Below are 26,839 nucleotides of genomic sequence, written 5' to 3' on the forward strand. Positions count from 1 at the left end.
CCTATGGCAGGTTTTGTCTGAAGGGGTGTGTGTGTGTGTGTGTGTGTGTGTGTGTGTGTGTGTTAGGAATTGAACCAGGGGCCTCACACATGCTAGGCAAACACCATCAAGTTACATGTCTGGATCCTGAAGATATTTATTTAGTGCCTTCAAGGCTTGTTAATAGAAATGGTCCCCGCCGAGAGGCCGTTATCTTAAGGGAAGTGTAGATGTGAAAACCTGTGCTTAATTTCAAAAGGTTAATTGCATAATCTGTTTTCATTAAAGCAGGCTCTGACAGAAAGGTATACAAATACAAAAGGCACAAATAAAATAAATCTCAAATCGCCGTGATGTATAATGCCACACACACAGAGCCATGACCCCCACCCACGCTATTCTGTAGGGGACACAGCAACTCAAGATGTCTGTTTGTTGTGATAAGCATTACGGAGGAGACGAAAGGTGCCTGGAGAATCTCTGAGGGATGCCTTAACGCAGAGCTTGATTGACATCACATTCCTAAGACAGCCTCACTAAACAAACCAGCAAATGCCAGAAATGTGCCATTGCTGTTGGTGGATGGATCCTGCTGCTTGGGCCACAGAATATTTCACACTTGGGGGAAGACTCCCTAAGACGCCTGACAAACTGGTGTTCGGATTTGGTGGAGTTTGGGTTAGCTGAATACTTTGCATTTTCTATAATTTTTTAAGGGCTTAGCATTTCAAGGGCGATATCAAAACAAAACAATTTCTCCAAGAGATAACATCAGAGCGATGTCTACCGTTCGTTAACTTCAATATTTCTGGCCAGCTGTTGGAAGCGCTCATTCACAAGATTCACCTCAAGCCCCAGATTATGAAGGATTTGAAGCTCCGGTGTGGTCTGCTAGGGATTCTGATGTGCATGGTGTGGGTCTCTTTTGAGCTGGAGATAAAGTTAGTCCCACGGATCAAACTATCATGTATCTAGACCCATGTCCTTGAAAGACAACAGTATGCTGGAGTATGGTTCCCGTCGTCTATGGGCAGGATAGCCTTTGGTAATGAATCATGGATAGAACCACAACCCAAAACTCGGAATTTCAGCCCATGTTGGTCCCATCCTGAAGGCTCAGGGTACATTTGGGAACTCTCGTGGTTTTAAACTTGCATGTGGGTTACTCTGGTTTTTCTTTGGATAGTATAAAATCTTTCGTCTTTTTTTTTTTTTAAAAAAAAAAACTTGCTTATGGGCAGGTTTACAACTCATTTACTACCAAAGACCACTTGAACTTAATGGTGCAGAAGGGCTGACCTCTACCTACAAGCCAATTAGATGCATGAAAAAAAAAAAACACCCGTAGACCCATCTTTAAGCCACATATCCATGAAGACTGATCTGATTTCTGCTCACGAAATAGGCAAAGGTGGGTGAAGATATAGGCTAATGAACAATGCCCAATACTATGCCCTCCCCCTTCTATCCAAACATCATAAACCTTACACATGCCCAGGCTTACTTCACTCCTAATTACCAACCTTGCAGTTATTCCCTATAAATTATGGCATGGTGGGTCTATACAACAGTCATTAGCATTAATATTACTATTATTATTTTTTACCAGTATTAATACTAACATCACCTGAAAGCCAGCTAGCTCTGTGTGTGGTCTCTCCTGTGCTTCTGCCCCATGGGTACATATTCTGTCTACCCAGCTCTGTCTAATTTTTAGCTGTGCGTGCATGTATCTGTCTAGTAGACTGTGAGCATCTCCAAGACATAGAGTCATAGCAACGCGGGAGACCAGAGCTCCTGACTGGAGTGGCATCAGCATATATTTGTAAGCTAAGTCAACAGTCATTAAGCACTTCCTTTAAAGCGGACTCATTTAGATTTTTTTGATTTTGTTAAACTCAAACTTTACATTTACGAGTAGGTGGGCTGGGAAGGGGGGCTGGTTGACCCAGTGCTCACTTCTGGTGTTAGTTATCTTCTGTTGTCATAGAAACAACTTAAGGGAGAGCCTATTTTGGCTTATGACCGCATGGGTAGATATCTGCCCACCGGTGATGGGGGCGGAAGGCAGAGAGAGTGAACTGGAAGTGGGCTGCGGTTACAAGCTTCAAAGCCTGCCCCTGGGGACACTAGTGACACACTTCCTCCTGCGAGGCTCCATCTCTGACCGGCTTCACAGCCTTCCTAAACAGCACCACCATCTGGAGGGCAACTGTCCAAGTACAGGTGGCTGCGGGGGACATTTCTCATTCAACCCACCACATCCCTCAGCTATGAGGACCTGAGTTCAGGTCACCAATGTGCACGAGAAAAAGCCAGACAAGGCAGGAGGATCCTTTCATCCTGAGACTGGGGAGGCAGGGACAGAGGAACCCCTGGAGAATGATGGGTGGTAGCCAGGGTTTCCAAATCAGTGTCTCCCATCTTCACTGTGAGGCCCTGTCTCACCTAATGGGATGGAAAGTGACGGAGAGAAGACACCTGATGTCACCCTGTCACCTGCACATGCACTCACATACACCACTGGAACATATAAACAAACATATGCTCCCCCAACACAATACCTAGGCAGATACATAGCCTGGCGCAGCTTTGGGGTAGCTGTGAATACCCTTGGGAAGCTGCTGGGGTGAAGATGTGTGCTAGGAAAGATGAGACCCTGTTCCCCAACATGCCCCTTGTCTGTACTGTCTGGACACTAACCCTTTTGAGTTGATATTATCTAGTGTAGGGCAATCTATACACTTTCCTTTAAGGGCAAATAATAAAAATGCCTTAGCTATGTTTTACACTGTGTTTTTTTATCATCTCTGTGACCATTATAATGAAAAAAATATGACCACAAACATCATCCAACTAGATAGTCCTGCTGCTTCCCAATCAAGTTCCATTTATACAAAGGACCCAACTGTGTTGCTCGGTAACCTTTCATCTAAACTCTATTTTCTTAGTACACGACAAAGGAAGACATAACCCCATTTACACCAATAGTAGCAGTGAATTGTGCAATACCGTATATGTCACAAGTCCATGCATAGTCACCTATGACGGGAACTGAATGCTTTTCAAAGTCCTGTCCTCAGCAGGGTTGGTCACCTTTTATATAAGCTCTGTTGATGCCCTGCGCTGCCTCCCAGATTCTCTTGTTCGCACATGAGAACAGAACCCCTGAGCATCGTGCTCCAAACGGAAGCTGAGATGGTATCAACATGGCATCTCCAAAGAGGGCGGTGCAAAGGTTCCAGACTGACCTGGACAGGAAGTCCTCGAAGGAAGGGCGCACTGGGTACCCATAGCGGAACAGCCTCACCAGCCCTAGGACACCGAGGTACTGCAGTTGGGCAGACACGTAGAAGTGATCGAACACACCAGGTAGCTGTGAGGTATTAGGCTTGACGCAAAGGATGAAGTGCGGACTGCCCTTCTGCAGCTTTGCAGTGATGTCTGCCAGAGATTTCTATGGAGAGAGAAGAAGGTAGCTAACACCCAGGGGAGACAGTGGGAGGGAGGACAACGCAGTTTAAAAAAATAAAGTAAAACAGGTCTCTGAATGCAATCCACGACATGCTTGTGTATTACTCATTGGCTCAGCGTGTGTGTGTGTGTGTGTGTGTGTGTGTGTGTGTGAGGCCTTTCTTCCAAAGGTACTCAAGGTTTTAGAAATGGAAAAGAAACTGTCACATTAATGTGTTACTGTTACAATGTAAACAAACACAGAGGTTTGGACTGTGAAGGTCACTCACCGTGAGTTGCGACGCAGTAGTGGCGGGGTCTCCGCGTTCCAGTCTTTGTAGGAATGTGCAAGTTCCCTTCTTTTTTAATAACTGCAAGGGGGACAAGGAGGACGGATTTACCTTGTTAGCTTCTGCTTTAGGAGGAAAAAGAGAAAGTAAACTGTATGATTACGTTAATACATTTACAGACAAATACATAAACAAGAGGTCATTAAAAAGTCAAAACCAAAGGGCTTTTTTGTTACCACAGATTTGGAAAATGGGCAACTGTGAGTAATGAATGAAACAGTTACTGCTACTAAGCTTTCACACTGGGGTTCTTATTTAAAGCAGACTCACCACCTGCCTGTCCCCCATCTTAATCTCATAGTAAACTTAGATTAGACCAGGGTAAGAGCTTCCCTGCGGTGCTCTGCCTGTTTACTAGCTGTTCACAGTAGTCATGCAATGTAGCTTATCCTGGGGGCAAAAGATGCTACTTTGTTATAGTTTTGTTCTTCTAGTTGTTACTTTGCTCCCTTAACTTTAAGGTAGTTACAGCAAAGGTATGGGTTTGATGAATTCTTGTGTTTTCTTTCTTTCTTTTCTTTCTTTGTTTTAACTGCTGAAAGGAATGGGTTGCGAAGTTACTCCTTGCAAATGAACAGAAGACCTTCTTCTTCAATAAATAATAAAAGCAGCTCTTAAAAGAAAAATAACCTGTAGCAAAGATTGATTGAAAGTGGAAAAGACATAGAAGACAGAGAGAACGGTGCCATCCGGTGAAGAATTAAAGGCTAAGTGATAATTAATTAATTAATTAAACCCCACCAGGGTTGAATGATGCCACATTGAATTTCACAGAATTATTACAGGAGACTAACATACCCACTGTTCTCTTAACACCATGGAAGAAAATTCTAATAAAACACAATTATGTGTTTGGCTGCGCTATGAGGACAGTAAGTAATGAGGCAGGATCATCTGTTCCGTACCATGAGGATGGCAGCTCACTTTCTTCCATTAAGATGAGCTATGCAGGGGACTGATGCAGGTGAGTGATTCATTGTGGCCGACAATGCAAAACGAATGCAAAACGAAGCACTTGGCCAGCACCCATCCATTTCCACAAATTTAATGCCTAGTGTCATGTCCAGTCAAGGAATGGGTATAATTCCACGTTTCTGGCCCAGAGATAGATGTATAAAGACTGGGGTAGGTTGAAGGGGAAAGCAAGGGCCATAGGGAGCAGAGCATTGAAGGGATCGTGACAAAAACAAATCCATTCCTACAGGTGGGGCACACGGTTTCTTTTTCTGGGCAGCTTGCTACTGTGAATTCTCTCTCCTCTGCAGTTCTTCAGGGAAACATCTAAAGATGTCCAGGTTGCAAATGCTTAGTAACTGAGATTCAAATGTACAATTTAGATTAGGTGTATGGGAATTTCTTATTTTTGATGTACTATCTGGATGAAAAGCTCCTTGGAATCAAGCTCTTTCCACAAGGGAACCCTTGGCTCCCTTTTGTTAGGCTGTGAGATGGGATTCCTGCCACGTCTAATTCTGCAACATGACTACGGGTCACTGATTCTAGGGTCTGTTGACTAATAGCACATGCACACATGAGCATGTGTATGTGCAGACACAAACACAGAGGCACATACATATACAAACACACATATTCATACATGCAGGCATACACATTCACAGAGGCACACATACATACAGGAATGCTTGCACATACATACATACATAAATAGACAAACAGGCACACACATACACATAGGTAGACACATACAAACACAAGTGCAGATGCACACATACACAATACACAGACAGGGACACACATATACATGCATGCAGGTATATGCACAAACACAGTGGACATACATATGCACATTTACACAAAAGTATACCCGTGCATGTATGTACATACCTATAAATATTTATATATACACACATAGATACACATAGATTGCACACAAAGAAACATATGCATGTGCACATACAAACATGTGCAGAGACACAGACACAGAAACACAAACACATATGCACCCATGTACCTACTTACATACACACATATATAATGTCCACCTGAATATACATATATTCATTCACATATACATGCACATATGGTATATGCACAGAAACACACATATACACATGCACATATACACAAGTGCACACACACACCCACACACCTGTTATTTTTCAAGCACAGCATCTTAGACCATGCTTTCCTTTGAACTGAAGAGCAAGACGTGTCTCAACCTGCCTCAGAAACTACACTTTCAAAATTGATAATTCTCAACCCCTTCCAAATTATGCACCCCCACTTTATATTTTGGTAGACATAAGCGAGAGATTGGTTAACACAGTTTGCTCTTGTATTCTCAAGAAACAATGCAGTGCGTAGACATTTCTGCAGCACTTGAAATAACTCAGCATGGAGGTTTTAGTCCTTTAGAAGTGGAACCTTCAGTCATAAATCTAACGTATGTGGAAGAAACACACTGACAATTGATGTAATACAAAAGCAAGCCCAAGGTCTGCAAACACACAGTGGAAACATTACAGTGCTGGGAAAACAAAAGAAATGACAATTTATCATTTCCAGACCCAAACCTTGGGAGCAATCGGGTCAGTGGGTAGGATACTACATTTATCTCTTCAAATCCAGTTGCCCTGAAGTTCTTTTACATCCATCCAAAAAAGATGGACACCGAGACTTTAAAAGGATGTCACAGAGACAGCCCATGATATCGCTGTGAAACTGTCCACATTGAATTGTCAGTATACGGAACCTTTCTGTGTCCTCTTACACAGTTGGAACCTAAGACACTATCTGCCTTAGTTACCATTATCTGTTAACCTGAAACAGCCTAGAGGTGTCTGAAAATCAAAAACAAAACAAACAAATTGTCTTAATCAGGGTTTCTATTCCTGCACAAACATCACGATGAAGAAGCAAGTTGGGGAGGAAAGGGTTTATTCAGCTCACACTTCCACATTGCGTCCATCACCCAAGGAAGTCAGGACAGGAACTCAAGCAGGTCAGGAAGCAGGAGCTGATGCAGAGGCCATGGAGGGATGCTGCTTACTGGCTTGCTTCCCCTGCCTTGCTCAGCTTGCTTTCTTATAGAACCCAGGACCACCAGCCCAGGAACGGCACCATCCACAACGAGCTGGGTCCTCCCACCTTGATCACTAGTTGAGAAAATGCCTTACAGCTGGGTCTCAGGAAGGCATTTCCTCAAGGGAGGCTCCTTTCTCTGTGATAACTCCAGCTCGTGTCAAGTTGACAAACGAAACCAGCCAGCGCACAGACCACCAAAGGTCTCAGGTGATTGCTGTCATTGGGTTGGTCTGTGAAGGAATGTCTTATCCAGTGCAGGCGAGTCCAGGGCTCTGAGTGATATCACTTCTTGGGCAAGTGGCCCTGGGCTCTGATGTACGAAAAATGCTAGCTCTGATGTACGAAAAATGCTAGCCAAGCGCAAGCCAGTGAATCAGCCAGACATTGAGCAAGCAGTAGCCTTCCTTCATGGTCTGTGCCTCAGGGTCCCACCCTTCCTTCATGGTCTGTGCCTCAGGGTCCCGCCTTGAGTGCCTGCCCTGACTTCCCTCAGCGACAGACGGAGCCTTGGAAGTGTGAAATGGCTAAGTCCTTTCCTCCCCTGTGACAGAGAGGCAATAGCCCCACAGCTTTCCCGGCCATTCCTTCTGTCAGAGCATGACTATCTTCTCGTTGTATCAAAACCCAGCGTCTTTCCTTTAAGTCCTTCTGTTAGAATACGGATATCTTCATGTCGTATTAGAAAGGCGCCTTTAAGGAGGGGAGAGACTGCACCTGAGCAGAGAGAACTACAACAGAAGCGAGGGCGAGGGATCCCCTACCTTGCTAAGTTCTAGGTAATTCTTGTTCACTCCAACCATTGAAGAGGCAATTCTCTTACTGAGCAGGCTGGATTTGTGTCCTCCAAATTTAAAGGATGGGTAGGAAGATATGAGCGATCCCGTCGGTGAGAGTTTTGACTGGAACAGGTGACTGATCACGACATTTTCACTTGCTAGGAGAGAAATAGATGAATATTGTAAACAGCCTTAAAATCACTGAGGAGGCTGAGTTCACTCTCCATGAAAGCGCCCCTCCCCCCATCTATGTTATTTCCACCAGCATTCATTTTTTTCCAAACAGACAATGACTCTGGCTTGAGTCTTGGTTCTCAACCTCAACTCATGGCTCCTGGTTCTCGGCTCTCTAAAGAGTCTACTTCCTCCTGTCCTGGCTGTCAGCACTGAATCTTACCAGGTCAGACCTGGCTAGCTTCTGCGTACTTGATACAGTCATAAAAACATGGGTTTTGGCTGCGGTTCCCCATTACTAGAAAATAACTACCCCATCCGGAAGACATCACGCCAGTGCTAACCTTGTTCGGAGAAGTATTTAAATGCTCCCGGTGGCTCTGCTTCATTTGGTTGCATCCGTCATTAGGTAAAGTAGCAAAAGAGTCCCCCCCACCCCCCAACTCAGTTCAGCTGCAAAAGTGAGGGGTTCTGGTACCATTCAGACACCAGGCTACTGCTATGTAAAAGTCTAGACTTATGAGACCTTGCCTAGCTTCTAAAGGTAGGGCTGGAGCTCTGCCAGGTGGGCTTTGGTTTGTGAATCTTTTGAATAACAGAGAAACAGTAATGTGCGTGTGTTGGCTAAGAACCCGAGAGGAGCCGTCCATTATATGGAGATACTTTCCAAGCTCAAGTGGCTTTTAAAAACACCACGAAAACGACAGTACCCAGATCTTGAACATTACTACAAAATTAAAACTTGTGATAATTTGCATAACTACTTAGGATCCTGTTCAGTCCATCGGACATTCATTTCACAATGTTCACCAGCAAAGTGGGTTAGTTTCTACCTTTTCCACACACACAAAACAGCAAACCATACATATTACATATGTGGCGCGCGCGCGCGAGTGTGTGTGTGTGTGTGTGTGTGTGTGTATGTCTGTGTGTTTGTGTGTGTATGTGTGTGTGTGTGTGTGTGTGTGTGTGAGAGAGAGAGAGAGAGAGAGAGAGAGAGAACTCACATATAAATGATAACTTCTTATAAAGGTGAAATGTCTTTAACATACTTAAAATGCTAGACATAAATGTGGGTCACAACATTTGCTGCCCCATTTCTGACTTTTCTCTCAGTTTCATGACCAGACTGCATAACGATAAAGCAGGGACCAGTAGCTTCCTGACACAGCTGGGGATCTCTTGGGATGTCCTGTCAGTGCCCTGGCCATGGCCACAAGAGCTCCAGCAGAAAGCATACTTCATGGGCATCCTGCCCACCTTGTGCCTCTTAGACCTGGGTGAGTGAATTTCTGAGAAGAAGCAGTTTTATCTACTTCTGCTCTCAGGCCTAGATGGGTAGAACCCCACTTGCCTTACTTAAAGGTAGACCCCTATTTTCCTCAAGATTAAAACTCTACCTTCCTCAACTGGGCCCCCTACTGTGACGAAGACTCCACTGGAAGCCATTGTTTATTAGCTCTATGTCCTCATAATTACTCTCCACGGCGCCATCACCTTCTGATGAGTCACACGATACTGTCACAGCAGTATGAGGAAGTATGTGAGTTATTACAGTCTGTAGGCCATGTGTAGACACACGTGCCTGTGATGGCTACGCTTAGTGCTAATGGAGCACTGCTGTGCCTTTGCACGGCCTATAGCGTCTGTCCTGTTATCCTGACTGAGCTAACTGTAAGGAGACCCAAAGCCAGACACTTCTGTGTCCTCCACAGAAAGTATCTACTGCCTCACCTAAGTGATGATATTATAAATTCAGTCCTCCTGTTGAGGACTAAGCAATAGTTAACCATGCTTTCTTCAAATCAAATTAACTTGTTAGCAAGCGAAAACAGAAGAAAGGCTTTACGATACAGGCATTCTATAAGACAAGCAAGATTAAAACATCCCCCAGATGCCATTTTCTCATTCTATGCACATATAAAAATAACACAAAGGGTTAATATCTATGATGCACTCTGCTTGTCAGACCTTCACACAGAGACCAGCCTAAGAGTGGAAGTTCAAGAGACCTGAGTGGGGAGGCCGGTACCCTACAGGGTGGGCAAGGCTGAGCCTTTCCAGTCTCCAGCTCTCTGTGCTCTCACCCCTGCTCCTGTTCCCCTGCAGCGTCTCAGCCAAGAGAACTCACAAAAGCTGCGTGACTGAGAGGCTGGCAGAGAAGGACACTGTGTAAACAATGCATCAAGACCACGAGGCTGTGATGTGCACAGTGACGCCCTTCAGTCAGTGGTGACGCAGATATCTGACCTCCGCTTCAAAGCCTCTGACCACTTCACAAAGCCTGGATTGCCTTTCCAGGAAAGACAAATGGCTTTGCCTCAGAGGAGGCTCAACCTTTCCCTTCAGAGGCTACCAGAGAAACGTGAATCACCAGGGCCTCTATTAAGAAAATGATTACTAAGAACAGACAGAATCACACATATCCGATTATGGTAAATATGTTAGAATATAGTGTTACATATTGAATAGAATTATAATTGATATATGTTTATAAAATATTAATATCCACTAAGTAGGAGCCTATAACTATATATAAAATTATATACATATGTATATGCATGTGTTTATACATATATACATTGATCAGCTTTCTACTTAGTGGGCATTAGTAGTTCATAACTGAAGTACATAAAAATAAAATACCACTCTCGTTTAGCCCTGGAGTTGTCTCTAGTGATGGAACTCTCTGTGCTGTGGCCTACAAACATTCCTAAGGTGATTTGGTCGTCATTAGTCTCCAGGGACAAGCTCTTCCTGATTCACACAAGGATGTAGTAAAGGGGTTTTACATGCCTGTCTGCTGGAAGCTTAGTCAAAACTGCATTTCCAGTGGACTCCCAATTAGTCCGCAGGCAAAGCTCAGTGTGAACACACACCCCTCCCTATCCCGAGAGCTGGGGAGGAAATGGTCGTCCAACTGCCCATTAGGCGGGTAGAGTGCTTTTCACAGGATATTGTCCCGAGATTGAGAAATCAGTGTGGGGAGAAAAATCAACTTACTTTTCATTACAAATAGGAGGTTCTGTGAAAGAGAGTCTTTATTCCTTTCCACCGCTCCTCTGATTTCATACGTTACCTGTAATGAGACAAAAATAGCAAAATTACCGAAGGATAAAAGATGAGTGTGAAAATTTCTTTTTAAAAAAAAGCAGGATTTTTTTTAAAATTAATTAATTAATTAATTAATTAGGTCTTTAAAGGTCCCTGAAGAAAGCACCTTCAGGTTTCAGAGCTCACACAACATGCAAGGGCAAACCTGGTTGCCCACTCCGGGACAGGCGTTACCACACTACAGTGTGAGTCAGTCAGGCACCACACTACAGACCGTTTGACAGATGAGCCTCGCCTCTACTTCAGAGAAGCCTTTCTCAGTAGGGCTGGTCATGACCTGATCCAGGCTCTCCTCAGAAATCCAATGCCTTTTCTTTTGACACAGTAGACCACAGTTTTGAACACCCCACAGTGCAAGCCCCCAGTTACGGTTCAAGATCACACAACCTGTAACTCCACAGTGTGCAGGTAAACCAGTCAGGGCTAGATTCTTCCTGTATCAGGGAGGTCAGTCCAGCGACACCATGCAAGTCAGGTCACCTCATCTTTACAACGGCCTGGGTTCGTGTGGGACTTTGATAACCCCTTTCATGTCCCCAAGTTCCAATTTTAAATTTTCAGGGTGGTGGTAGGCACCATCCCGAGTTGCTAAGTTTGAAATGGAATGCACGGGAACCTCTCTACAGATCTTCCATAAGTTAGACAGGAAGTCTTAGGTGCTGATGTAGCATCTGACTAGCCCCAGAGGACGTTGGTTGTGACCTCTTCAACCCATTTGAAGGAAACGGACGGCAGCTGGGCCCACCTTCTCTTGGCACAATCTCCAACATCTCTGAGAAACAGGTGCAGCTTTGGGCTTCCTTCCAAGATTCCCTAGGGTCCCTTCCAAGATACCCCTGGTGTTTCTGTGAAGATTGTATCCACTTTTCCCTCTTCCAACCCCCTCTTCCTGGCTCTACATTCTCCTGCTGCATATACCTGGCAGCTCCCCAACACTGGGTATTTAAACCAGCCCTCATCCCTAACAGCCCAGAGCTTCTTCTCACTGTCTCTGAGCTTGCCCCATCTCTCCTCAAACTCTCGACTCTCCCGAATCTCTGGGAAGGTGCTTCATTCAGTGTCTTTGAGGTCTTGAACTCGGGCTGAACACAGGAGCAGCAGGTGCTGCAATTCCACATCCCTGACTGTGAGAGCAGTGACAGGGCAGTCCTCAAGTCTTGACCTAAGGAGGGGTCCTCTGCACCCAGTGTCTCACGCTGAGCTTTCAGATCAACCCAGTCTGCTGAGTGTTTCCCAGTGCATTTCCTCATGACATCTCATCAATGTACACACACCTAGGAACTGTCCAAATACTGCTCCTGGGCTTTAAGTTCCCAGCACAATTTCTAATTCCACTTCCTCTTGGTAGCTGATAGTATTTCTTGCTTTCAGGGAAAAGCTAAGATTCTCATACAAAAACATCTCTGGCCTCTTATTTCCTTTCCAAACAGCTCTCTTTTCCACTGTCTGTGCTCTATTTTGGTGGAGTGTGGCAACTCCACTATTAGATGGGAATGTCATCTACACAGAACCACTAGGATGGTGGTGTGGAGGAAGGTTTATTATGTTGTTCTAGTGTATAATATTAGCCTATTTGCTGCACGAGAATCTAATGATTCCAAATGAAACACACACGCTCACACACACACACACACACATACACACACAAATGCACATACATGCATGTTCAGAAGACTTAACTGATTCTGTGCAAACACATTTGTTTTCTTTCTTGTTTCTCTCATTGGTGTATATCATGCAGGCCTTTCTAGCCTCCATGGAAGACTGTGCCTAAGCAGGGTCTGGCTGTTTGCTGATTAGTTCATTCTCCATAGCAACTAGCAAAGGCCTTGCCCACTGGGCACACACTCTGCCTCTTTAATGAAACTGACAAGAGGCTTTGCTACATTGTGAATTAGAATACCACACAGCAAGGTCATTCCCAAGAGTATACAGGCCCTTTGCCATCGTGCGGTCATGGGATCTGCAAAGTTCTCATGTGTGATGTCCTGGTTTATAGAACCAGGCTCAAGGCTAAAGGTCTTTACTAAAACTGAAGCCCATGGTTTTCCCGATGGAGATTCTAACTTGGCACATTCCCTAGAAAAATATACTACACACACACACACACACACACACACACACACACACACACACACACCAACATTCAATGATAGCTTGGTGTTTATAGGAAGCATAGAGTATGTAGTTAGTAGTTAGTAGTAGTTAGTAGTTAGCAGTAGTTAGTAGTAGTTAGTAGTATAGTAGTTAGTAGTTAGTAGAGTTCCTCTTATGGCAAGTGCTTTCCCACAAAACATTGCATCACAGTGTAGGTGGGCTTATGCTGTATGGAATAAATTTATGACGCCCTTTGAGTCCTCTTCCCGGGCATAAGTCACCTTCTGTAGAGTACCTCAACGATAAAACCTCTGACGCAACTCCTAAGAAATGGATGAGCCCAGTACTGACAAGATTTGAATCACCATTTCACTATAAACACTGGACACTCCCACAGCCAATACAGCAACACAAGTGGCCAAGGTGTTACTTAGGATTGGAGGCCACAGATTCTCCAAACTTGGATTCAAATTGTTTTTCAAATCTCACATCTGAATCCGGATATTTTTCTAGCATCTATGGAATATTACGGTGGGAAAACAAAGTTGGAGACAGTTATCTGCCACAAGGATGCACAGCTACATGTCATTTTGGGGATAGTTTCTATGTATTTTGCAAAGATCATACAAAATGTACTCATATTACGGAATGTGAGCATTTATGCAGACACACAAGACATGTATGTGTCAAAATATCCTTTAAACCTAAACTACAACCAGACCCGAAATTTGGTTTCTGAATGAAGACAGTTAATTCCACCTAATGAGTTTGCTACTGTAGTGGCCTTGCAAATTCTATTTATGACATGGTCTTTAGCGTCATGGACATACAGCAGCAAGACTGCCAAGCAGGGCCTGAAATTTAAAAAGAATGAAAAAGAAGGAAAGACAGAAAGACAGAAAGACAGATAGGAAGGAAGGAAGGAGGGAAGGGAAGAAGAGAGGAAGGAAGGAAGGCAGGGAGGGAGGAAGGAAGGGAAAAAGAGATGGGTGAGGACAGGGATCAGCTGGTAAGAAGGGGGCTGGCTAGAGTGGGGAGGGCTAAAAAGGGGTGACTGTGTTTATAGTGTCTGGTGTACAAGATGATACTGTCAAAAGTAAAGCTCTAAAACCAGGTGTCTACAAATCTATCAATGCTGATTTTTATGGGGTGAATAACGTCTCACTATGCCTTTTAAATATTACAACTTACTACTTTAAATTTAGGATACCTCAAATCCCATAATTTCACAAGAAATAACACAGGAAAGTTCTATATGTCCCCAACCGGTTTCCTACCACGGCACAATCTATAATATAATCAAAACTGGGAAACTGACCAATGAGGCGACACTACAAACTATTAACACCTGCGTGGGAATTGCTCATTTGTCTGTCTCCTCTTGGGTTCTCTGTTTGGTGGAATCCATTGCATTTCAACCACTGTCTTAGATACAAAGCTTTGAAATGTCATGAGACATAGTCAGGTGATCCTTCCCACTGTACTCTATAGACATCATTGTAGCTATGCTAGTGGCTAGATTTTCCCATTTACGTGTTACAGTAAGATGTAGTATGCTTCTACAGCTACAAAAATATTTGTTTTGATACCAGGTCTCCCTGACTCACATTCCTCCTGCTTCTCCCTCCTCAGCACTGGAATTATTGTAGGCATGTTCCATCACACACACACACACACACACACACACACACATAGAAGCACATGCACACACAGAGGCACACATGCATACATGGTATACTCCATCATGCTCACACACACACACACACACACACACACACATAGAAGCACACACATGTGCACACAAATGTATGCATGCATGCACAGCATGCTCCATCATACTCATAGACACACATGCATGCACACAAACATGCAGGTAGACATGCATACACAGTATGCTCCATCATACTCACACACATACACACATATATGCACACACACATGCATACACAGATGCAATACACATGCACACATTTGCATGTATGCATACGTGCACAGCATGCTTCTCAGTCCCACACACAAGCACACACACACACATAAACACACATACAAGCACACACACATGTATGCATGCATGAACTGCATACTGCATCATAGTCATACACACACGCACATGCATGTACACATGCATGCATACCAAAATTTTGGTAGGAAATTCATGATATTCATATCGGAGGATAGGCTACACTGGTTATTCCTATGCTGAGAACTCATTGCACTGTCTCCTATCCATGAATATGGTCTGTTTCTTCTGTTTGGACTCTTGGCTTCTTCCGCCATCATCCATGTTTTCAATGCACTCTTTCTATACATGTTTAATGAGACTTACTTATGCTAGACCTGAGCTTCATGCTGTTTTTGAGTAGTTATGAACGTTATCATGCTTAATTTCAGTGTCAGTTACTAACATTAAAATACAACACATCTCTATGCTTTTCCTGTATCTTTCTTAAGTTTTTAATTTTTTGAGGATTTCATACATGGGCAGTGCATTTGCACCATTCCCACCGATCCCTCTCCTCCTCCTCCAACTCTTCCCAGGTTCCTCCTTACGTTCCCTCTCAACACCAGGGGCTCTTCTTCAGTCTTGCTATGCCTTGTGCTCTGACTGAACTCCTCATTTCTGCCATGGCTGTCTTTCTCTTGAACGGATTCCTGGTGGTTTTGCCCTGATATTTATGTCATGTATAAGCAGGGACTTTTTTCCCTTCCAATCTGTCAGGCTTTTATTTCCTTTGTATCCTCATTAGATTCAGTAGATCCTACAACATTATGTGGCACAGAGTGACGACAGCCAGCATCTTTGCTAAACTCGACCTTAAGAGTGGAGCACCTGGTTTCCAGGGTTACTCGTAGCAATAGGCTGTGGTGGGTGCTCTTCCCTGGAGGAGCAGACTTTCTCGGGATTGCATACGATTACATATGATAGTAGTAATAGACTGCTGTGGGTGCTCTTTCCTGAGGCAACACCATCTCCCACACAGCTGTCTTCTTAGAATGCTTGTGGACATACGCTGAATTTCATTTAAGTTTTTTCTGCATCCATTAATAAATTACATTATTTTTCTCCCTTAGCCTATTAATATTCTGGACTATCTTAAACAATTTTCAGATATTGAAAGTACTTACATTTTTAGAAAGCACTAACTGACCATGATAATAATATACATTATACTATTGTATTGTCATTATTTAATCGTTATAGATATAAATGAGCCCAGTCTGCTATATTCTTTGAGAGTCTATCCTATTCTGTTCTTGAAGGACTGATTTGTGTGAGTGTGAGTGTGTGTGTGAGTGTGTGTGTGAGTGTGTGTGTGTGTGTGTGTGTGTGTGTGTGTGTTCGTTCTAGCTTTTGTCTGATTTTGGGAGCAGGATGATGCTAGCTTTGTAAACTAAATCAGAAAGCATTCTGTCTTCTATTTTCTGGATCAGACTGCATGAAGTTGGTACTAATTTTCTTTTAAACATTTGGTAGAATTTCCAGTTGAGCCATCTGGAAGAAGAAGATTTCTTTTTTGGGGAGTTTTGAATTTTCAAATTCTTTCCTTGACTGGCCTGTTTGGACGATCTCCTTCACGGGGGTGAGGTGAGGTAGCTAAGCTTTCTGAGGAATCAGCCCATGTTAGCCTAACTGTCACATCATGTGGAGTTGCTCCTGTCCCTTCTGATCTTCCAAATCCTGGCAGGGCCACAGAGATACTTTCTGCCTTTTTCTTGGTATTGGTTATTTGTATCTTTTTTTTTTTTTTGGTCAACCTTACTAGAAGTTTTTAATTTCATTCATGTATTGAAAGAACCAGTCATTTTTAATAAAAAGGTTATTTTGATTAGTTTTAATTATGTGTAGGTGTGTGTGTGTGTGTGTGTGTGTGTCTGTGTGTGTGTGTGTGTGTCTGTGTGTCTGTGTCTGTGTCTGTGTGTGAGTGAGGGTGCTCACAGAGACCAGAGGCATTGGATGGATGCTGTGGACCTGGTGACAGGCAGTTGTAAGCCACCTCACGTGGGTGCTGGGATAGCAAACTCAGATCCTTTGGAGGATCAACAAGTGCTCTCAACTGCTTAGCCTTCTTCCTGGCTGCCATTTGCTCACTCCGGATTGATTTTCATTCTTCACTTATTTTTTTGTTCAAAAATATTTTCATGCAATATATTTTGATCATGTTTCCCCTCCCTTTAACTCCTCCCTGATCATTCTCACCTCTCTACTCACCTAACTTCATGGTACTGTCTCTTTGTCAAAACCAAAACAGCTAATGTCTCCATTCTCAGAGACTGAAACTTCGATTTCAGAATTTCTGTATTCCCTATCAGGTGAGCATATGATATTATCATCCGAAGACCTCTCTACTGTGTTGACTATTGATAGATTGTGCTTTCATATTTAGCCAGCCATATGCACGCATATCTATATTTTCGTGAATAAATTGTCATGTATATGTTTATATGTGTGTATATAGGTTAGTACATATGCATATACACAATTCTCTTCAGACTCTCCTCTGTCAGTTTTGCATGATGTGTGATTTAGACGGAAGGTATTTAGGGGACACTGTATCTGGAGGTTTTCCTTTCATCCTTTTCTAGTTCCTTTCCAGTTGATTTGCATTGAGGTGGGTGAACCTCCTCTCTGTCTCCCATGCTTCAGGATTCCTTGAGTTTGGGGCTGGGGTCCGTCCAGCACATGGTCTACACTGACACATCTTCTCCGGGTCTTAGAAAATGTGAGCTGTGTTTCACGTGTCCTGCCGGTCCTATAAACCCTGCTTACGCTCTGCTTAGCTTTTCAGTTGCTTCTTGGTATACAGTTGTTCTCAGTCACAGTCACTGAGAAGGGCGGGCTGATCCTTCTTAGCCTCCTGAGTCCTGTCTCCCTCTGACACCTCTGAGTAGGGAGGTAGGCACCACCTCGGAACCTACCCATGGGAACATCAGCCTAGCTCTCCGTGGACCTCTTCAATGTGAAACTGCATTGCTCCTGTTTGCCCTCATCCTGACTCCCAGTCATCTTACCTCAAGCTGCCTGCCCAACAAGAAGAACTCACAGGGTCCTTAAATTGTATCAGCTGAAACTCATTTACAACTGTGTGTTTGTATCTAAACAAAACAAACCCCCTGGGAAGGCATCAGGCATTGTGGCTCACCGAAAAAGATGCCACCGGCAAGAACCGCCATCAGCCAGGGCAACAGATTCACAAGAAAAAGATACAAAGTGAATCTGCAGTGGACTAGGAAGACCAGGGTTTGGGAGGGGGGGCGGGGGGGGGTAGCGGCGATTGAGGCCTTGAAGGCTAGGGAGCCTGTAGGGGTCAGGTCACTGGGTTTCAGACAATACAAAAGCAGGAAACCTCAAAGCCTAGTAAAGTGGACAGGTTTCTATGCAGGTGAGAATCTATCATAGAAAGCACCCATAGCGTACTGACTGGTTGTCAGGGGAACAGAAAACCATCCGTTCTCCTGTGGCGGCATCCACCTGGGCTGCAGAGAACAGGTTTTAGGCAGAAGGCTTTCCTGGGCCATTCAGGTAGCTGCTCTGCCCAGGTCTCTCTTCCTCAGGTTTATTTACTTGGTAGATGAAGGAGAGAGGTGGGAAAAGCAGAAGAGGGAGGCCTTGGTAGATGAAGGAGAGAGGCAGGAAAAGCAGAAGAGGGAGGCCAGGTTACTTCCTTCATTTCCCTCCATGTCCTCCTAGGATGGGTCCTCATGCCTTCCTTAGTTCCTAAACCCTGAAAGGCATGCTTCACGCGGTGAGTAACAGCACCCCTCATGCATGCAATAGAGAAATTTATATGCACACAGCCCAGAACAACAACAGCAACAAAATTCTTTAAGGAAATCGTCATGTATTCAAAAATTCTCCTTGGGCTGATTCTGCTCAATAAAATCACTCAAAAGAAAACGTAGCATTCTGCTTCAGACTTGGCTCCTGTGATAGTGCCAGGCCCAGGGGGGTTGTGAGGGGGAGAGTTGGGGAGCTGAGGATGGGGGGCGGCTGCTTTGGTGGATTACTCCCTGCAACACTCCTGCTGTACCACAATAAATACAATTAAAAGATAAATTATGTGAGCCATACACTGAAACAGGGAGGAGGTATGGGAGTCTTCCCATGACTGTGAATCACAGCCCATCAGGTTTCCCGGTTTCCTGGATCCGCAATGAAAATAAAAGTCACGGAACACTGAGGCACATGCATGTGCTTTTTCCTCCCAAGCGACGGCTGTCAAGCTTGAGCTTGGCTCGTCACCTAGGAAACAGGAATGTAAGGCAAGATGGAGCTCTAGCCGTAGCTCCCTCTACTCATGCAGATATAGTTCCCTGAACTGAAGAGTACCTGGCTGCCTTGATTTGGTGAAGAAGTCTGGGCGAGGGTCATCCAGTACTGGAAGCCTCCTTTGCCTGCATGGTACCAATGGGAAAGGTGTACAAAGATTGGGGGTATGGCCCAACCTAACTGCCAACTATGGGGCTGGTACATTCAGCGTTTCTGAAAACAGGGCTTCCAGATTTCCCATCAGCCAAAGTCTTCATTTACAATTATTCATGGGAAGGCAAATCTTCCAGATCTCACCCAAACTCCCCAGTCACCACTTCTGGGAGGCAAGCCAGAAACACACACTTGCCACTTCCTCTCCAGTCGGTTTTGATGCAAAGTCGGAGATGCGGGTGGCTCTCCCGAGAGAAAAGCAGTGAATGTGTGATGAAGTCCAAGTGAGCATTAGGAAGGGAGGATTCCAAAGCTCGTTTCTATGGTCAATCTACAGCCACTCCTGGGGCTCAACGCTAGTCAGAAGTGAGTCACTCCTCATGCCTCGGTTTCTCCTCTGTCTAATCATTATTCACAGCAAAGTCTAATGATTTTGTTAGCACAGACCACTGATAAATGGGTGTTTGCAATGACTGAGAGGAGGCCGTCTGTGGATATGATAAGTGGGCATGAGTGGACCTAACATGTTGAGATTTTTCAATTTGTCTTTAGTGTGGCTGAAAAGAAAAATAAAACCACCATCTGGGTGTAGTGGCTTACACTTTTAATCCAGCACTCAGAAACAAGTCTGGGGCAGTGGGACTGTTATGAGTTCAAAGCCAACTTTGGCTACATAGGCAGTTCCAGACAAATTTTGGTTATGTAGTGAGTTCTAGACCAGCCTTGGGGGCTACAATGTGAGACTCTGCTTAAAAAAAATTAGTAATGACAAAAATATACCTGGACTGAGATTATCTAAACTAAAAATAAAATTCGTTTTAAGTCCCATTAAATAGTTGAGTGCTCTCGTAAAGCATTTATTTATAACATCTGGGAAACACCCAGTGGCCAAATTTGGAACTATCCCAGTTCCTTCCTCTAGAGATTGCCAGTTTTAACTAATTTCTCCTAATCTCTCTATCATCTGTTTTTCTATTTTGTCTTTTCAAGAGTTGAGTCTCTATACATGCTCCCCTTGATTTGCCAAGACCTCACCTGGCCTCTCATGTGCATGTTGGCCTCCAGTCATTCACTTGTCTACTTGGTTCTAGACAGTGCCCTCCTAGAGATGCTCTGGTGGCCTTAGTGCTGCCTGAAGCCAGAATCTGGGATAGAATGGGAGGAGAAGGGTCACAGCAGCTCTGATCAGCACCTTCCTCCCCAGCCAAGCAGAACCTGCTGTTTGAACCATGGTCATAGGAGCTATGGATCCAGGTTCCAGCATCTGCCCCGGTGCCCGAGGCCCATGGTGCCTTTTCTTCCCATATCTCCTTGACATCTGGGGTGGTGGCTGCTCCCGTTCTGGTAAATCTCTCAGCCATCTCAGCTTATTGAAATTTCTTGTATAACCAAATCCCCCAAATCGTGTTGTTCTTTTTGAAATTTTAATATATTTTCTTTTAAGACTGTACTGTGTCCTAATTTGACAGTTCCCAAGGCTTTTTGGTCTTTGCTGGTCTTGGTGCCAACAGTTCAACTCTTTGTAGCGGCTGTGTGGCTCACAGAAAAGCAAAGCCAAGACTGCAGCCATGACAGTCAAATGCTCTAGCAAAAATGTCGGGCCTCTTGAAGGTAAAAACAAAAGCAGGGTATAGAAAGGCCAATAGATTCATTCCTGAGAGACTACGTGATAGGAGACCCTGGCCATTCCCTGAATTCAATCATGTGGGCAGAGAGATCTTAACAAAAGGACGAGAGAAGAAACAGCTGGGGGCCACGAGCTGCAGATGCTGCATTTAACTTCCATGTACGCCCTCAGCTCTGGCCACACTCAGGTCTAGGATGGATTTCTCTGGGCACTGACATTACCGCACTGGCATCTAGGGGAGTCCTGGGTTTTATGTACAGATTCTCTGCCCAGACAATAGCTCTCTTCATTGTCCTTCCCTGCTATGGTCTCCTCATATGTGAGATGCCTCCTAACAGATTTGCACAGACACTAGGCTAAATGTTAATCATTTGTCTACCGCCTTCCTGCTCTGCTTTGTAAGTCAACATGTTAAGGCCAAGCCAAATTGATAATTGCATTATCATGCAATGTTCCTGAGCTGGAGAGTAACATTTCCTTGTGGTTGAAGTGACAAAAGTCAAAAATTCCTATGTAAAGCCCCCTGCAGTGACAGCTTCGGCATGTAAGAACATGCCAACCTAGACTGTGGAAGACTGACATGTGTGGCCATCACAGTCCATGTTACATGTTTGCATGTACACAAGTCACCTGTCTGCTCTGTATTGACTATACATATGTGTGTGCTCGTGTTTGTACCTTCACTATTCCCAACTTAATGATCTAATTTTGCGCCCAACATGTTACAGAATCACCACTCCTTTAACGTCATGGAAGAAAGGCCACGGTCAACAGAAATATAAAAAGGCTCAATCTTATTCATGCTGGATTCGTGCAAGTTGGACCACAGCTGTGACATCACCTCACCCCAGGTAGTTCAGCTCAAAAATCAAGAAGACCTTTGTTCCCTGGTGGTGGGGATGTAAATTAGGACAGGCAGTATAGGATTGAGATGGAGAGTCCCTTCAAAAGCTAAAAATAGAACTGCCCTATGATATGTCTGTTCCATTGCTACGTGTATATCTCTAAACAGAATGGAAGCATTACGTCAAAAAGATCCCTGCACTCTCATGTTTATTGTGGTACTATAGACAATAGCTACTGCCCATGCGAACGTTGGCCATCGAAGAGCTAACATTACAGGGATACAAGTTAATCTGGGCTGTCCAAAGGTTTGTTCTGTGCAGGAGCCCCACTGTGACCACAGAAGACAGTCCAGAGGAAAGCGAGTGTGTCAGGAGAATCAAGAGGAAAGGACATGAGAATGGCCACAGGCATTTCTGTACTTCAGGCCTTTGGACAGCTCAGCTTTTGTGGACGTTTGCTGATTGATGATGAAAATGAAACTTGGATCTGTGAGGGTAAGCCAAAGCCCACATTTTCATCCGGTCATAGGGAAGACCTACACTTTCCAAATGTACTTTTCGAAGCAATGCCATCAAAAAAAAAAAAAAAGAAAGAAAGAAAGAAAGAAAGAAAGAAAGAAAGAAAAGAAGAGAAAAGAAATGAAATCCTGACAACACACCCACCGTGCCACGGAGAACAAGAACTCTAAAAACATCTGCCCTACAATGGAAAACATGGGTTACTCTATACTCAGGGGAGACAACTTTGGGACAGATTGGCCAAAAGCTTATGAGCCATAGGTAGGGCATCTACAAGGGCCAACAGCTTACAGTGAACCAAATAGACTCATTCAATGTTAACAGCAGTGTCAACAGAGAAGCAAAGCAGGTAGATGCATCTGAGGTAGTTGATAAGCCTTTGGGGAGAAGCAGTCCTTCCTTTATTCCTTTATGGACAGTTATGGTCCACAAGGTGGTCATTCTTAGCCAAGTTCAGAAGCTCAGTGCTGGGAACGGCTCACCTCTTGAGGAGCTTCTTGGATTGTTGGCCAACAGGGTCCAACAGGCCCCCCACAGATTGTTGCCATCATTCTTAGTCACCCTCGAGAACTTGACAGTAAGACCCTACTGCTGAAGACACCATTCGCTTGAGTCACAGAACACAGAGAAACCAGGCGGCTATCCTAGGGCTGGAAGGTGCTATGCATGCTACTGAGGGAGAAGGTATTCATCCACCTTAATCAGCTGTGGATTCTGTGAACTGCAATAATGAGGCCCCATTACTGCCTGGAAAGATATGCTCGGCGGTGTAATGGTGGCACAAACGTTACGGGAGTAACCGACCATTTTCTGACTATGTGTAAGGACGATTCCATAGGATGGAACTTACACCTGCTACTGTTAATTAGGGCAAGAACCTGAAACTCGGTCATGGGCTCTAGGGGAAACCTATCACTGTTATTCTGGTAAGGGGAAATAATACTAAAATGACTCATAATGACCTAATGCTATACCCATAAATGAGTGCCCTACTCAGGCCTCATCAGATGAACTTCTTTTGGTTGTTGGTGGCAATTAACATACAGACTCACTCACAACTGGTCAATATGGGGGGAAAAAGGCACTTGACAGTGCACAGCCCTAAAAAAAGGACATCTATATCACACCTTTCACTTCGGGAGTCTGGGATCTTCTAGTAAGAGGGAACAGAAAACATTACAAGAGCCAGAGGTGGTAGGTGACATCAGGAAGCAGTGTTTGCAGGTCGTGATGGGGAAGTGGGACAGACAAACTCATAGCAATTGTGACAGTAAGCGAAAGACCTGTGCTAGCTCAGCCCAGAGTCCCAACGTGGAGAACGGAGCTTCTCTCATGAGAGTCCCTCATTAGGAGCAGACTCTTGTAAGGCTCTTGTAGATGGCTTACCTATGGCTCCCAATAGCTCCTAACTGAGAGCTGGTGACAAATGAAGGATGCTGAGGGAACAAGAATCAGTTTTCCTCAATGCTCTTGAGCTCCAATATGTCCACCATATTCCAGAGCAGGCTCCACTGCTAAGAATAGTTAGCTAACACAAACAAGACTATTATATATGGAAGGGGAGGGGGAGAGGGAGAAGAGAAAGTTGGGTGGGTAGGAGTGAATTTGATCAATATGCATTGTATGAAAATTTCAAGAATTAAGAAAAATCAAAACATTTTAGATTTTGAATTTTTGATATTGAGAAATTTGCAGTTTCTCAGCTAGTAAATTCTATGAGCAGTTTAAAAATCTGAAACATATATAAGACTGGAAATGCTTTGATCTCAAGCATTATGGATGAGGGACATTCAATTAAACCTTAGGTTTCTTGCTTTGCTAAAAGTTAAACGTGGTATAAACATAGAAATTGCCTCTTTGAATTGATTTCGTTTTCAGAATGAGCTGAGAGAAAGTGGGTATTTGGAAGGTGGCAGGGAGCCCTGCAAAGGTCTGAAGCTCCCAAGAGAGGCAGCCGGATCACATAGCTGGGTAGCCATCCTCCTAGGACACCCAGTTATAAGTGCCCACCAGCTTGGCGCTCAGAAGATCATCAATATTTATGGAACAGAAGTAAATCTGCACATCCTTCACGTCCCTACTCCCTCCCTGCGTCCTGTTATTTACAAGATGCAAAATACCCTCAGAGAAGTGGTTAGGATTAACAGATGATAAAAATGCAGAGCTTCGCAGACGTACTTGCGAATTCAATATATCACACCAGAATATATGTGAAGACTGGTTTAGCAAAATAAATAAATGATCATTTTCAGGAAATGCAAATACGCCCAGGCTACTTTTCATGCCCTGCTGCAGCTTTCCACTCGGTCTGTCTCAAGGACCTTGACTCCTTGAGGGCTGCTGAGTTTGTTCTGCTTGTCACCAGAGTTAAAAGCAGGGTACTGAGGTTTGCACATAAGGCATCTGGGAATGCTCTTTTGATAGCACAGTTTATATAGGAGGTGTGTGTGTGGGGGTGGGGGGTGCTGACTGGATCCGGACAGGGCTCTCGTTATTTTATCTGCTTCCATTTCCTGTTCTCTGTAAGTCCTGATCCACCTGGATGTAAGCCAGGCCCCATGCCTATGGAAGTGTAGATGGCATTCCCACCTTCCCAAGGATGAGCAATTACACCCTTAATTAATGAGCTTACATCATCCCCTCCTCCCTGAAGTTGCTTCTTGTCTGCTGTTTGGCCACAGCATGGAGAAAAGTATCAAAAAAAAAAAAAAAAAAGAAAGAAAAAGAAAAGAAAAGAAAGAAAGAAAGAAAATAACATGCTTCATTAATTTTCCAAGAAGTGACTTCTCCTGATAGTTTTTAGTACTTCCTTTTGGTTCCGTGAAGGAGAGTCATCATCCCGAGATAGCTGGATGGTAAACTTGGTGCAGCTGACAGAAAAGTTCGTTTGTTCCTTTCAGGGAGAAGGTATTAACAGGAAAGTGTTGACATTTTAGGAGATTCGAAGCTTCATATCTGTAACTTTTTATTTGACCGTAAAAGTGAGAGGACATACTGAACTTAGAAAGAACCCAGGATCCCTGCACTTACCCTATCCATCAGTGAGGCAGAGAGAGAGAGAGAGAGAGAGAGAGAGACAGAGAGACAGAGAGACAGAGAGAGACAGAGAGACAGAGAGAGACAGAGACAGAGAGACAGAGACAGAGACAGACAGAGAGACAGACAGAGAGGGTAAAGAAGGAGGAGGAGGGAGAAGAAGGGAGAGAGAGGAGGGAGAGACAGAGACAGAGAGAGAGTCAAAGAGACAGAGAGACAGAGAAGAGGAAGGAGGAGGAGGGGAGGGAAGGAGAGGGAGGAAGAAGGAGCAGGAGAAGGAGAGAGGGAGGGAAAAGGAGGAGGAGGAGGAGGAGGAGGAGAGAAAAAGAGAGAGAGAGAGAGAGAGAGAGAGAGAGAGAGAGAGAGAGAAACGTCTCACATGACAGCGCACCACTACATCTCCGAGGACAACCTCCAAAGGAAATTTTAATGTAGGAGGACAGCAGGGTCCAGCTGAGGCTAATGTTTATTTTTAGAAAACATCTGACTAAGAGGGGAACAAATATAGGTTGTAAATTAAGCTCTTTCCACATGGGTCAAAATGTTTTCATCAAATAACCTTTAATAGCATCAGTTTTGCTGAGGCCAGACAGAGTTGATTGTTGTGTCTGGAATTTCTGCCTGGAGAAAAAGTGAGGAAAAAAAAAAAAAAGCAGTAGCCACCCATCGATTTGTCTGTCTCCTCTGTCATTTGATTTACAGATTCACTTCCAGAGTTTTCCTGGGTACACAGTGTCTCCCACAAATCTTCAGAGACAAAGCCCAGGGCACAAGCTATAAATGTCACTCTGGGCATGGGTGCGCCTGCAAGGCTGAACAGGCTGAAAGGATCCTATGAACTGCCCGTGTCGATGAGTCAAGGTTGATTTTAATCAGTATGCCACCTAGAACACACTAGCATTGTCAGTGGGGTAAAGATTTTCCTCTGCGGGAAGACCTGGGTAGCAGCATTGCTCTAACTAAACAAGGGGTAATTTTCAGGCTCAAGCTTATTCAGTGAGGGAACTCATCCTTTGTGAGGAGAAAAAAAGCATCCGGGTATTTTACAGATAGCCCCTGTATCAATAACAGCTTCTCATCCCCACTCCGTGTTCGTCCGTCAGCAATGCGCTAGTAACAAATCCTAGCAACTGCCTGGGAAAGCACAATAACCTATAGTATGGGACGCAGGCTTACGTGTCTGGGATGACAACTCCTGCTTTATGGATGTGGTGTAGGGGGTTGGGGAAGAATCCTGATGGATGCTTTCAAAACCATAAGCACACTGTAGCAGGGGACTATAAATTTTTATCTCATCATAAAATTACAATGCAGAGTGCATGCACAGATTGGAAGGTTTTAATTTTCTTGAGGGAAATAATATTGAACGGGTATCACTGGACGTGCAGTAAAACCCCACACAC

General features: G+C 44.2%; 1 protein-coding gene across 4 annotated transcripts in view; it reads right to left on the minus strand.

Moving 5' to 3' along the window:
* Myo16 (myosin XVI) overlaps nucleotides 1-26,839 on the minus strand; it is a 480,110-nt gene that overhangs the window by 134,782 nt on the left and 318,489 nt on the right. For all 4 annotated transcript variants that reach the window (XM_017599990.3, XM_039094188.2, XM_008771384.4 and 1 more), the window contains 4 exons: nucleotides 10,781-10,856; nucleotides 7,589-7,761; nucleotides 3,723-3,803; nucleotides 3,231-3,436 (listed from right to left, as the gene is read on the minus strand). In XM_017599990.3, the coding sequence (XP_017455479.1) occupies nucleotides 3,231-3,436; nucleotides 3,723-3,803; nucleotides 7,589-7,761; nucleotides 10,781-10,856 (536 nt within the window). The remainder of the gene's footprint in view (nucleotides 1-3,230; nucleotides 3,437-3,722; nucleotides 3,804-7,588; nucleotides 7,762-10,780; nucleotides 10,857-26,839) is intronic.

Source organism: Rattus norvegicus, chromosome 16 (genome assembly GCF_036323735.1).
Source record: "Rattus norvegicus strain BN/NHsdMcwi chromosome 16, GRCr8, whole genome shotgun sequence".
NCBI lineage: Eukaryota > Metazoa > Chordata > Mammalia > Rodentia > Muridae > Rattus > Rattus norvegicus.